Source organism: Gymnoscopelus microlampas (assembly GCF_963454915.1).
Source record: "Gymnoscopelus microlampas genome assembly, chromosome: 22".
Classification (NCBI taxonomy): Eukaryota; Metazoa; Chordata; class Actinopteri; order Myctophiformes; family Myctophidae; genus Gymnoscopelus; species Gymnoscopelus microlampas.
Genome location: NC_139959.1, coordinates 20,844,274 through 20,858,553, shown reverse-complemented (window position 1 = coordinate 20,858,553; position 14,280 = coordinate 20,844,274). Strand labels below are relative to the sequence as shown.

Genomic DNA, 14,280 nt, shown 5'->3' with positions numbered 1-14,280 from the left:
TCTGCATAATTGTTCACGCAATTGTTTTTGACATTTTCGTATTCCTTTTTTTTGCATCTCTATTATATTTATACTATATATCAGCTGTTTGTGTGTGTGCGTGTGCGTGTGCGTGTGCGTGTGCGTGCGTGCGTGCGTGCGTGCGTGCGTGCGTGCGTGCGTGCGTGCGTGCGTGCGTGCGTGTGTGCGTGCGTGCGTGCGTGCGCACATCAACCAGAAGGCACACGCGCACACAAATTCTATGTTTGCTTATTAATGCACGTGAACATAGAATGGAAGAGAACGGTATTTGTGTGTGTGTGTGTGGGTGTGTTAAGATAAGTCTGGTCAAGGGCACTGAGTACATGACATGTCTCTAACATGACAGACAGACAGACAGACAGACAGACAGATATCTAAATAATACTAATAATGTGACATTAAGAACAAGCTAGATGGTAAATATGACATCTTAACTTGAACACTGGTTTTAAATGATTTGATGTGATCAAATCTGGTTTGTAGAGTGTGCGTTGCAGATATCTTATCATTCTTGTGATGTTGAATGACTGTTGCAGACCTCCAGGCGGTGGGGCTGAAGAAGGGGATGTTCTTCAACCCTGACCCCTACCTGAAGCTCTCCATCCAGCCTGGGAAACACAGCACCTTCCCCTCCCTGGCCCACCACGGCCAAGAGAGACGCTCTGGCATCGCCTGCAACACCATCAACCCACAGTGGAGCAGAGAGGTGGGGAACAACACACGCGCACGCACACACACACACACACACACACACACACACACACACACACACACACACGCTAAATATTAGCCGTGTAACGATACACATATTCGTATTGAACTGTTCGGAGCGAGGCAGGGGCGCCGAGAGCAATTTTGAACAGAGGGGGTACCATTTCGAGCCGACTACCCCCCGCCCCCTCCACTAACATAGCAAATATTCGACGATCGTTGCTGTCGGGCAGAAACCAGCTCCATGTTGACGCTTTTGCAGTTTTTTTCCATAAATAAGTGCTATTGAACACCCTTTACGTCTGTGTGTTGGTAAAACAAATATTGAACCAATGAAAATGATTAAAAAGCGCTTCTGACAAAACCAGCTAACTCCATTGGATCCTCAAACTTTCTGCTAAACCAGCTAACTCCACCAAAGGGGGGTGGAGTTAGCTGGTTTTGCTGACTCCAGGCTCCACCCCCTTTTGACCTCCAACCTCATTGTGAGCTTGGAGGTCCATTCAGCTGTTCTTATCGATGATGAACAAAACCTCCTAACTCCACTTTTTGTTTTGTTTTTGTCATTTCCTGAAAAATTAACATTTTGGAGTTTTGTGATTTCTGCCCGGCAGCAGAGATATATAAATCGGTCTTTATGACAAATATAGAGAAGGCTACAGCAGCAAGTGTTTCAGTTCTGATTTAGAACACATCATATGTAAGTGCAACAGAGCATATGAATATGTTTTAGCATTTAAATGCAATCAATCCGTTCAGAGAGTTAGCCTGATGGCAGGCGGCTCATTTAAATCCACCAGACTGCATGCTGTGTCCGTAAGCTCTATATGCACATCTAACACATGTATTCATCAGAACACTTGAATGTATGATGAATGATTATCTGTTCAAATCAGCTGCATGCGCATAGGAAGCTCGGTCTGTCTGTCTGCCCGTCTGTCTGTCTGTCTTTCTTCCCTCGCTTATTTTCGGTCTGTGTGGATTGGGAGGGAATAGAATTATTTGTAATTACAACCACGAACAGCAGCTATAAGTTCTCGTTCTTCTTTGTGTCTGTCTGTCTATCGATCTGTTCCGTCAGTGTGGTGCGTGGCCGGGCACGTGGTAGGCTACACACAACACCACACTGACTGCTTTCTTCTTCACACAGCCTGTGTGTAGTAAAGTTGCTACAGTTCGGACACAACGCTACTGTAAAGAGCATTGTATAAGTCACAAGAGGGTGGTTTTTCATAACATGAATCTCGCATTTACATGTGCATTTGTTTACATTCGACATGATGACTTGGTTTCAACAGAAAACGTATTTCCTCTAAAACGGGGCGGCTTTCTAAATAAGAGCAACTAATATGTTGACTAATATGATAAGTCAACTCTTTTCATTTTTGAAGTCTATTTATAGGAAGTAAACAGACTAACTTAGAAATAGTTGACAGACCGTGACAAATATGTGATTCTGGTCATCATCGGAAGTTTGTATTTTTTTCTTCTTCTTCTCAAAAGTGGGGGTCATACCCCCTCCCCGTGGAATTGGGTATGTCACAACCCCCCCTTCTACGCCCCTGGTGCGAGGGTCTTACAGTAATACACACACAGCCATACATAATACATACAGTACATGCATAGAACGCTGACAGCCTCTCTCACATTCATTCACGCGCGCACGCACGCACGCACGCGCACACACGCAAAGCATTGAAGCTGTCTTCACAGTGTTGAGTTCAAAGTCACCTCCAGAGACATATGGTGAAGCAGAAAACACTGAAACAGGAAGTAGAGCTAACCAGGAAGAGACATGGAGGAAGATAAGAGTGCAGCACACCTGCTAGTAGCTTGTTGGATTATCAGTAATACAATAACGTCACGTAACCTTCTTTTATAGCTTTATAATTTATAAGAAGTTACTTGAAATGGGCCAGGCATAGCTACAGTAAGCCTGTAGAATTGTGTTAAACCTACTATTATGATGTTATGATGCTTTTTTCAAAAGCACACGTTGCTGTATTGAAAAACTGCCGATCCCTCATACCGCTCTATCATATTAAACCGTTAACACCCCTAATAATACACATGCATGCACTGACACGCATAGTACACACAGCCATACATAATACATGCATAGCATGCTGACAGACACACTCTCTCTCTTCCGTCCTCTCGCACACGCACACGCACACGCACACGCACACGCACACGCACACACACACACACACACACGCACACGCACACGCACGCACACACACAGTGGTGTAAAGTAAAGTACATTTACTCTGTACTGTTACTCGACTACAATTATTTGAAAACTTCAGTCACTATTACTTTGTAGATTCTGATTATTATTACAAAACATGCATTACTCACTTCAGCCCTACTGTATATTCATTTTGGCCATTTGAAAGTAGACGATCTACAAGCTCACAATGCGTCACGATGCGACGCATTGTGAGCTTGTAGATCTGCTTTTTTCTTTTTATACATATGAAAACTTGTGAAATGGGACATTCTGCACAATGAATACTTTCTACTTTTGGTACTTTACGTACATTTTGATACCAATATGTTGTACTTTTACTCAAGTAAATTTTTTATTCCTGACTTTTACTATTTTTTACATTTCAGTATTGATACTTTTACTTAAGTAAAACATTTTAGCACTTTTTCCATCACTGCACACACACACACACACACACACACACACACACACACACACACACACACACACACACACACACACACACACACACACACACACACACACACACAGACACGTGCGAGCGCAAAGCATTGAAGCTGTCTTCACAGTGTTGAGCTCAAAGTCACCTCCATGGTCATACAGTGATGCATGAAGGTAAGCTTCCCAAGGGGAGACATGGAGAAAGATGGAATGCTCTTCTGCTGGTTTGACATTGAACGAGAGAGAAAGAGAGAGAGAGAGAGAGAGAGAGAGAAAGAGAGAGAGAAAGGGGGGTTCTGTGGTTGTGAACGGTGATCTTATCATTGGCGATTAACCCATTAAAAACTAATTTTTGATTTTAGCTACATGAGTTTTTTATACAACGCTTAGGATGTATAACATTGGTTGAGGACATGGTTCTCAAAAATAGCAGATATACAAGCTCATAATGCGAGCTTGTACATCTGCTTGAACATTTTTGAAAAAAAAAAGTTTTACACTTCTCTTCTGGGGAGGTTTCTGGCACAAACCATTTTCAGATATCACATCATTTTGGGGGTCCTTGGCACGAAGTTTGAGCACTACTGGTTTAGAAGAACTTTGTAGAATCCCATTAGGTCTTAATGGGTTTCAGGAGTGCTTGTGTGATGTTTGTAACCTCTTAACCACTTATACCCCATATTCTTAGTTGACCGGGTCCACCAGGGGTCTACACTTCATCCACTACCCTTTTTTCCTCTCTACACCAAATCGCTTGGTAGATCTATAACACGTTTCAATGATTGTCTGCTATGTTTGCTGAATGTTCCCTATTTTTGTTGCTTAGTAGCTATGTTTAATCCACGCTTCTCCACTATTCACTGTAGTGACTAGTGAATAATCCCCTTGATGCTAAGAGGATTTCACACATCATTTGTGTTGATTGATTTAAGCAGTCACACCTGGCCCAAGTCAAACTAATTGGACTAATTGGAGATACCGGTAGGTGTGACTACACGCAGCTGTTGTGCATCACATTAATCAACAGATAAAAGCATATCACAACATCTCTCTAGCCTGGGATCCCGCCTAATTCACTACGTTCGGCTGATTAGTATTTCTCACTTCGCTTATCAGTCTGGCCAGCCTCATATTTTTCAATTACGTAGGCAAGTCAGGAAGTGACTCGAGTTTTACATTGGAAAACACTGGTCCCGCCCTCCCTACAGACCAATCAGAAGCCGCGAGTTGTTTTCTCCCGTCTGTGCACGGAGATAGGACGCTTTCCAAACTGTGTAGCCAGTGAGAAAAAAAATCCGACGAACGTAACGAAACAGTCTGGATCCCAGGCTAATCTCTCCATTTACGCCAAGTACATTCCCAAACCTTTCTGGATCAGATTCAGGGTCCACTTGAAAATCTTGAAAGTGTTTGCGGCCCACCCAGCCAGAATGAACTAGACACAAAGTGTCTCATTCTAGTCTAAACAAAACGATTCGCTCTGAACATCACACACACATACTGTAGCGCAGTTCACCAAATGATCTAGTGAGCTGCCAGTGGCCAACAGTAGTCTTGGTGGTACTGGACACTCGCTTTTCTGTAGTACACACTGTCCTTGATTGAACATGCTCCTCATTTTATAAGAGAGCTGAGCCAAATGAGAGAGCACAGTCTTCTAGGAAGGAGCCTATGATTCCCTTGATTGCCTCCTTTGTGCTCTTCCAAGGCCACTCCATCGCCACACAATAGAGATTTGATTGGCTGAGACTTAGAGCACCCTTATTCAATCAGCAGGACTTATTGGGTCCGAGAGGCAGGATAATGGATCGATCTTATCCACGGAAACCATGTCTGCTTCATGAAATTAGAGATCAACCCATTGATTTTCACATGTAAGCCCCCTACCTACACCCCGCTGTCTCGTCTATGGGAAGATAATTGCTTTCATGCCCTGTTTTGTATTTCTGTCCTGTTGCATGTTCTCTCCTCCATTATCCTACCTTTCTCTTAGAAAGGTAGGATGTGCATGTGCGTGCGTGTGTGTGCGTGTGCGTGTGCGTGTGTGCTCGCGAGTGTGTGTTAACTCCAATGAAAATGGTATATTATGATGACTTGTTGTATAGATGTGTGGGCTGCATAAAATGTCCTGGAAAATGATCTCTTGAAAGGAGTGGGAACACTGATTCTCTTTCTGTCACATCACACAAAGCATGGCGGGTAACATTCTTAGGCTGCTGATTTGAGGTCTAGGCTTATCGTGACTGTCGGGCAAAAACATTATGCCTGATTTGTACTGATTTATACTACAGTATGTGTGCCGGCGTCAGAGCGTGATGTGTTGAGAGGTTGTGGTCGACCAGCTATTTTTGGTGCGAGACACAATGCACAACAAAGTATAAATCAGGCTTTTTATGTCCAAACGTTGTATGTCTGTTTTAGTTTTAAGGAACCGGAAAAAAAGAGGCTGTGTTTCAATGTCCAATATAGTTATTTAATCACAAGCTCTTGTTATTAGATTGCATTGGTTACATTGTTTATAAAAACCCACAGACAGACTTAACCACTTTGAACCTGGCACCCCTAAAACCCCAACGCACTTGACATTATTCGTTTTTTTTAACCAAGGAAGAATGTCCCATCAACTTGGTTTTCATAACCCACACTGCCACTCTCCTCTATACATTCATATAATCATATCAGAAGACACAGGCAAAAACACAAAGACCACACATTTCTAGCACCAGTCACATCTCGGAACAATTCAAAGAAAATAGTTTGCACAGCTCGTAGCCACGATTTTTTTTTACCAGCGTTTCGATACACAATATAGCTCTTCTTCAGGGTATGACAGATATTGGGACAAATGAACTCATCAGGGAACTCATCAGGGAGTATCCTCAATCTGGTCAACACCCAAAGTGGTTACACGTCGGAACAATGACATTTCTGAGTAGCCTAGCTTGTCCTAAATAACGTTGCACACCTGGGTGACACATATAGTGAATGTGTCATAACAAATAAAGGCCATGGGGGGGGGATAAGTCAAAAATAGCCTAAGGTTCAAAGGGGTAGGCAGCGCGAACCCATTGGTGAATCTGGGCCACGGCCTCTTTCTTTCATCGCTCCCTCTCTCATCATAAACACACATAACAGTGCGTCCTTATCTGAGGAGGATCGGTTGTTTACCGCCCAGCATTTCTCCCCTCCATTCTCCCCTTTCCTCTCTGTGTTACATCAGCAGCTATCAGGAGTCTCCAGTGTCCTCTCAGATAGAAACGCTTTTCCTCTAAAAGCATTTAGCCGAGTCAAGCCCTGCCCTCCCTGTGCTATTGCACTGCAAAAAGGAGAGACCCATCTTGCGATGGGACCGCATCAGGTGGGATGCCAAATCAGTGTGTGTGGCAGTGGTTCTCCTTTTAATTTCAAGGACCCCCCACAGTTTGGTATGAACGGACCCACTAACTCTGACAGTGTACAAATGGAACCAAATGGACCCGTTACGGGTCCATTTGGTTTCATTTGTACACTGTCAGAGTTACACACCTTTAAGTGTCCATTTGGTTTACTACCTGGACCCCCTGGAACACCCTCAAGGACCCCTGGGGGTCCCCGGACCCCACTTTGAGGACCAATGGTGTATGGAACACACGTCGTCAGGATAGAAGTGCGTTTGGTGAACCAGGTGAACTGTGTCAGATGTCTTCTATATGCCTAACGATCCCTGCACGGTCAGCTTTTAACCTATAGTAGTATTGACATACAGTATTGTGTTTAGCCGGTCTCGAAAATAGTTTTTTTTAGCATGTTGTAGCAATGCTAATGGGAACAATGGTATCAGCTGCTAGCCATATGTGTCTGTTAACAACAACTTCTGGTGCCCCTTCACCACACTCACTGCGAGCTTGTATATTCTTTACATCTGCTATTTTTTTTAACACAAATCCTCTCTTCTGGGGGGGGGGGGGGGGTCCCTGGCACAAAACATTTTCAGATGGGGGTCCGCGGCCAAATACATATCATTTTGGGAGTCCTTGAAAAAAAGTTTGAGAACCACTGATTTAGAAGGCATTTGTGGAATCGGCCTCGGGTCTTAATGGGTTAAAGTGAATTAGGAGATAGCAGTGGAACAATTCCCACGCCTAATCTCTGATGACAAATGCATGCACCATACGGTGGAATGCTCTGGCTTGTACTCATTACCTCTGGGTGGAGAACCACCACAGCATTTTACTGAAATCATTATTAATTACCACAGTCGCCGAGGGAGAATGGGAGAGTAGCTATGAGACATATTCATACCTATAGTTTAACTTAGACATAATGAGACAAAAAATACACTATAATGGTATAGCATGATTTAGCCACTTGAAATTTAAATTATGTTTGTTTGTTTTTTATTCTTAGGGGAAAAGTGTGTGTGTGACTGTGCACACACACACACACACACACACACCCGGGGGAAAGGCTTTTAACCACTTGAACACCAGCATTCCTATTCTAGTGGTGGGAACCTTTGCCAAAACTAGCAGACCTACAAGCTAGCAAGCTTGTAGATCAGCTTTTTTTGGCGAAGAGATGTGTAAACATCCAAGTACAGTCCAAGTACAGTTGTAACTCAGGTCCGTTTTTAACCACTTAAACTTTTAAGTGCTTAAAAGATGCTGACACTAGCCTAAACGCCTCATACACGTGGTTCCTGGGCTGAGCCCATGATTCAATAGGGGCCATGTTGAGTTGGCAGCGCTGTCATGCATTTCTATGGTAAAGACGCGCTGGTGCACTCCTCTTCTCAACGGCCCAGCATCTCAACGATTCAGCACTCTCGACGCCCTGCGTTTTTTTTGCCGCAGCGCCCTGGGCTCTTCAAGCGAGAAACAGTTAAACTTTTGGAGAGGAGCGCTGGTCATTTGATCCTCCTGATTGTGTATGACATCCAGGTAATGTACGGCCCGACGTTGAATCATTGCCACAACCATGTGAAGTCCATGATTAGTTTGTTTCAGCTAAGCTATTTGTGCCAATTAGACAGATGACAAGACATTCAGGCACCTCAGCGGTTGAACGAAAGTTGCGGGTGTCATTAAACGCTGCGTGCGAGCGCTATGGACAAACGCTTTGTGTGGACACGACCCCTTATGTGGAACCATGTTTCAGAATTGTAGTCAGAATTATTTTAACTTTAGGAGTGACAAGGAGTGACAAGGTCAGAAATGACTACATTAGAGAAGGTATGGACATGTGCAGAGAAGAGGGGGGTGCATTGGGAAAAGGATACTGAAGATGGAGCTGCCAGGCAAGAGGAGAAAAGGAAGGTCAAAGAGGAGGTTTATGGATGCGGAGAGGACATGCAGGTGGCTGGACTAACCAAGGCACTTTAGTAGAAAAAACGATCGATAAATGCAGTCTTATTATTCCATATCATCATAAACAGTGTCAATAGAGATCCTAATAAACACTGTCATATGTAAGGATAGGAACATTCTAAGTTAACCTATGCTGGTGTTGTCTGTCGTTTTCCTAATCATTATTATGTATCTAAATATTTAAGTCTCCTAAGGTTTAGACCATCTCCTGTTTTCACTCTACTGTATACTGACACATGAGCTTGTAGATCTGCTATTTTAGCAGAATCCTTGATGTGGCTGGGACAGTCATTTTCCGATGCAGGTTCACTGTGCTCAAAGAGTGAACTGTAAGTGTGCACTTGGCACGTCCGCCTGCAATCTGCACAGTTCACTCTCTGATGGAGAACGGCAGCGGTGACGTCACACACGCCATGCATCATCAGGCATAGCGATTGACTGGAAAGACGCGACCTGCGTTTATAAATGACGTTTCCTCTAAAATGCATGATCTGGGATCAGATTTCCTTATCCTTTAGTCCGTGTATGTGAAAAGGCAAATCAGAGCCCAAGTCAGTATAGGCACCACCCCTGTCCTCTCATCATCTGCCCCTCCTCTCTCCTGTCCTCTCCTCATATGCCCTTTTATTTCCTATCCTCACCCCCTTCCTCCCCTCTCTGTATCACCCCTCTTTTCTGTCCTCCTCTCCTCATCACCCCAGTCCCCTCTCCTCTTCTCTTACATCTCTTCTCTTCCCCTCATCTGCCCTTTCCTCATCACCCCTCCCTTATACTCTCCTCTCTTCTCTCTTTCCTCAACATCGCTGTCTCCAGGCAGTCTCTTTCTCTGAATTTAATTACATCCTTCCTTCTTTCCATCCACTCCTATTCTCTCTCTCTCTCTCTCTCTCTCTCTCTCTCTCTCTCTCTCTCTCTCTCTCTCTCTCTGCTCGTGAGTGTTTCGCTGCCACCCTCCCTCATCATCTTCTTCATCCTCTCTCTGTTCTTTTGTTGTTGTTTTTTTTTCATCTCCCCAGCTCTTGTCTTCTTTATCTCTCCATTTCCCCACAATTTCTATTTCTGCAGCATTGTGCAATTCAACACCGTGCAACTGGACACACTTTGTAATCTCTATCTCGCCGCAATCTGCTGCACTCATGGCTTCTGCTCTTCCTCTCTCCTCTAGTGTGAGGAGTGAATGCAGAACATCAAGCCAAATCATTCACCTTAACATTCTCATAAGAAAGAAAGTCAAATAAAATAAGAATCCACAAATAATGATGCACATCCCCCAAACCCAAGCATCTCCCCCACCCTGAACACTCCACATGGACTCATGAAGTATAGTGCACTGCTGGCGCTCGGGTGGCGCAATGGCAAAAGTGCCTGCCCACCACTGCGGAGGTTGCGGGTTCAAATCCACCGCATCTGGCTTTGTCGAGTGTCTATAAGAACACACTTGGCCCGTGTTCGGGTAAGGGAAGCCGGCCAGGGAGGGTGATATAGCATGTCTTCCTACGGGCTGGGCTATGTGTACACTGCTGTGCAGATGTTTTTCTCCCCCTTTGTGGCTCTTGTTATTGCACTCGGTGGCTGAAAATGTGAGTGTACAGTAGCTGTACACTCACATAACAAGGCTGTTGCTGACAATAAATACTCTATTTTCGTATTTTTTATTGCATATTTGCATCTGTAATTTCTTATTTTTGGCTGTGTACGATAATGTTCTTTAAAATAAAAAAATATTTTTAAGCCTCCGGTGCGATAATTTAATAATTCCCACCTGGGAACACTGGTGAGGAGAGGGGTGGTGAGGAGAGGAGAGGGGTGGTGTGGTGTGGAGAGAAGAGGAATGAAGAGATGTGGAGAGGAAAGCAGGAGAGTGGAGTTGAGGAGAGGAGAGGAGGAGAGGAGCTGGGAAGATAAGAGGCAAATAATTGGACGAGGAGAGAAGATGAAAACGACGGAGAGGAAATGAGAAGCGGGAGGGCTGAGAAAACGGAGAGGAGAGAGGATAGGAGCGGAGTAGGGGATAAGAGGAGCTTGCAAAGAGATAAGAAAGAGGGGAGCAGGAGAGCCGAAAGAGAAGAGGAGTGGAGGGGACAGGAGAGATATAGGGATGTGTGCTGGGGGTGAGTGTTAGAGAGAGAGAGAGAGAGAGAGAGAGAGAGGCGATGGTTGAGAGCAATATTTGAAGCATGGATAATGAGACACTCGCTTCCTTTTTCCATGCAACCACAAAGACAGTGAGCCAGTCACAAACTGAACTGAATGACAAGCAAGCAAGCCACAGTGAAAATCTGATGAGTGCTCATTTAACTCTGAGAGAGTGTAAGAATGGACCCTTAAGGGTCCATATCTGCATGGACAGCTGCACGGGTGGCAGAAAGTCATGACTGCGGCAGATGGTGCTATACTTTTACATTCTCACAGAATAAACTTTTCTTCCTTCAGGCAGCCCTCAGGGAGATAAATTTAGACCCGGGAGCCTCCATGCCCTCCTCCTCCTCCTCCTCCTCCTCCTCCTCCACCAGCCCGCATCTCCCTATCCATCAGTTTGAAAACGTGTCATCCAACCAGCCAGCCTCACCTGTCTGCCTGTAACACCACATTTCCATTAATTAGTTTATATACAATAAACGGCCTGTGGTCGAGGTCATGAGGGGTTTTGATTTTGGAGCTTACAGTACATATCTGCCGTCCTCTCCTCTCCTCTCCTCTCCTCTCCTCTCCTCTCCTCTCCTCTCCTCTCCTCTTGTGTGTGTCAGCTCTGGATAGAGATGAGGGAGGCAAACCAAAGCCTGGCAGAGATAGAGAGGACATTTAACCCATTCAATCCAGGAACGCATCTCTGTCATTTTAGATTTCTTTGGCTATTATAAAATAGCAGACATACTATGAGCTTGTAGATCTGAAAATGTTTGCAAATCTTTGAATATATACTTTTTAAAGTGAACATTTGTAACTCAAATCTTTGCTTCTGGGGGTCCCCGGAACAAAACATTTTACTAATTCACTTAAAAATATATATACTGTATTCAAAGATTTGCAGAAATGTTCACTATTTAAAAGAAAATAGCAAATCTACAAGCTCATAGCTTGTATGAGCTTGTATATCTGCTATTTTTGAATAGCCAAAAGAATCTAAAATGACAGAGATTCCCGGATTGAATGGGTTAAGATTAAGAACCTTGGGCTGCGCTCTGAAATCTGCTCAGAGGGGGGGGGGGGGGCAGAAGTGGGGCAAATAATTTGATTGTTAACGTTCATGCCAAGGGATGGAGAGAGAGAGAGAGAGAGAGAGAGAGAGAGAGAGAGAGAGAGAGAGATTGTGATTTGTTGTGTGGTATGGTATGGTCACTAACTGGCTAATAGAGGGCACCTTGTACCATTGAGCGTTTATTTTGTGTGACGGTCTGGATAGCCACTGCTACGGTTGCATCTGGTGTGTCCTTTGCCTGAATGCTACTGAAATACATGTTGCGATGCAACGCGTTGTGAGCTTGTGGAGCAGCTATTTTCGAACAGCCGAAGTAAGTGGTTATGATCAATAATTATAGTCATATAACATGATATATGTCATATAACATATATCATCATAAGATCATTAGATATCTTTTCAGGATTAGAATAAAAAGATAGCAAAAGTCGTAGATCTACAAGCTCAAAACGCATCGCACCGCGTCGCGCCGTGTTTTGAGCTTGCGGATCTGCTACTTTTGATACTTATGTGTGATGCTGTAGTGTAGTGTGTTCAAGTAGGGTGTTAATTTACGGGGAAAAAAACACAAAAAGTTAAAATATGGAGGTAAGAGGTTTCTGCCCGACAGCAACGATATATCATTCTAAAATGGCCATTGTCCATAATGAGTACTTTTACTTTTGCTATAACGTCCAGGATTCTGCTTGTAATTCACTTCAGGGCCCTATAGATTGTCTGAAACAAGGTTTGCGTGACAGTTACGGCTGTTTTGTGTGAGTGTGTGTGTCAGGGGAGGATAATTGTTGTGAGTGACAGCTGGTGACATTTTGGATGTCTATCCACATTAAGTGTAATGCCGACCAACTCCATTGTGCATGCAGCATGCAGCGGCGTGCAGACATACAGTCCACGTTCACACACATTTCATTCAGTTTAGCTCAATATATACAGTAGATGTTTGCTTCCAGGTCTGTTCATGAAAATTGCAATGTTGTTTTAAGAAAGCAGAACGGAAGAAATAAAGAAATTAAGATCTAATTTGATTAACATTTTTCTCGAGGTGAAAAAGCACAGGAAACTCTTTTGTTGAATAAAGAGCGAGATAAAGTAGCCCTGCTAAGTAATCACTTTTTTCTCTGATGTGAGTGCTTTGTTGTAACTGCATTCTATATGGTAATTCAATTACAATATGCATTTAATGCATTATTCATTGTCCAATTACTAGAGCCTGTTTCTGCTGTATCCTTGCCTAATTACCAGAGCTGTTTCTGCTGTGTCCTTGCCTAAATATAAACACTACAGGTGTTTCCATTGTGTCCTTGCCTAAATGCTACCGCTACAGCGGTTTCCGCTGTGTCCTTGCCTAAAGATGAAGGGCAAGGAAGTGGCATGAGATCTGCATTTTGTGTTCGGAAAGCAAAGTCAGATTTCAGTACGGATCGGGGTTAAAGCTTTGTGAAATATGTATTTATCTCTGTGGTCTAATAACCATACACCATGGCTATGAAGTCTGCCCTTTATACAGTTCTAAAATCACTCCATGGCCAAAGAAAGCCGTTGGCTATTTTGTCCCTGTGTAGCCTACTTGTCATTGTACACAACTTTTTGTAGCAAATACGAGGTATGAGGCTCCAGGCTGTAGTTTTTAATTAATTGTGTCCCCTATAGATGTTGATGCAGTATTTACTACAGTACATTTGCACATACAGAGGAGTCGGCCTCTGCTCTGACCCATCCTCCTAAGTACTAGGAGCAGTAGCTCCCATTAATACAGCACCTGGGGAGCAGTTAGGGGCCATGGGTCTTGCTCAGGGACACTTTGAACACACTTTGTGGGCCAGGGAATCAGTGTTGCCATGTCTGCTTATTATAAGCGAATTTGGGCTTGTTTTTCTGTAAAGTTGCTTGTAAATATTGGTAGTTGCGGGTTGCGTTTTTTGGTCTTGTTTCTAAAGTGTTTGTTGCTTATTTTGGGCTTGCTGTCGAATGTTGTTTAAACCAGTAGTTCTCAAACATTTTCATGTCAAGGACCCCCAAATTAATATGTATTTGTCTGCAGACCCCCATCTGAAAATATGTTATGCCAGGGACCCCATACAGGATTTGGGTTTAATATTCCACATTTTTCAAATGTTCTTCAAGATTTCTTTAAAAAAAAAAAGCAGATCTACAAGCATCGCAGTGTGAGCGCTGTGAGCTTGTAGATCGGCTATTTTCAAACAGCCGATGTATATAGGTTTGTGGCCTATAGTCGCTTCTTTTGGGCTTGTTTTCATAGACCTGGCAACAAGGCTTCCAATCCCAGATTGCCTCTCCCCCCACTCATCTACGGTCACCTCTGTATAACT

General features: G+C 43.7%; 1 protein-coding gene across 1 annotated transcript in view; it reads left to right on the top strand.

The window, feature by feature from the left end:
* Window positions 1–14,280, top strand: part of hecw1a (HECT, C2 and WW domain containing E3 ubiquitin protein ligase 1a) — a gene marked incomplete at its 3' end in the record, with an annotated part of 89,045 nt that overhangs the window by 36,161 nt on the left and 38,604 nt on the right. Inside the window, exon 6 of the mRNA XM_084048126.1 lies at window positions 558–727. Coding sequence (XP_083904252.1) covers window positions 558–727 — 170 coding nt within the window. The remainder of the gene's footprint in view (window positions 1–557; window positions 728–14,280) is intronic.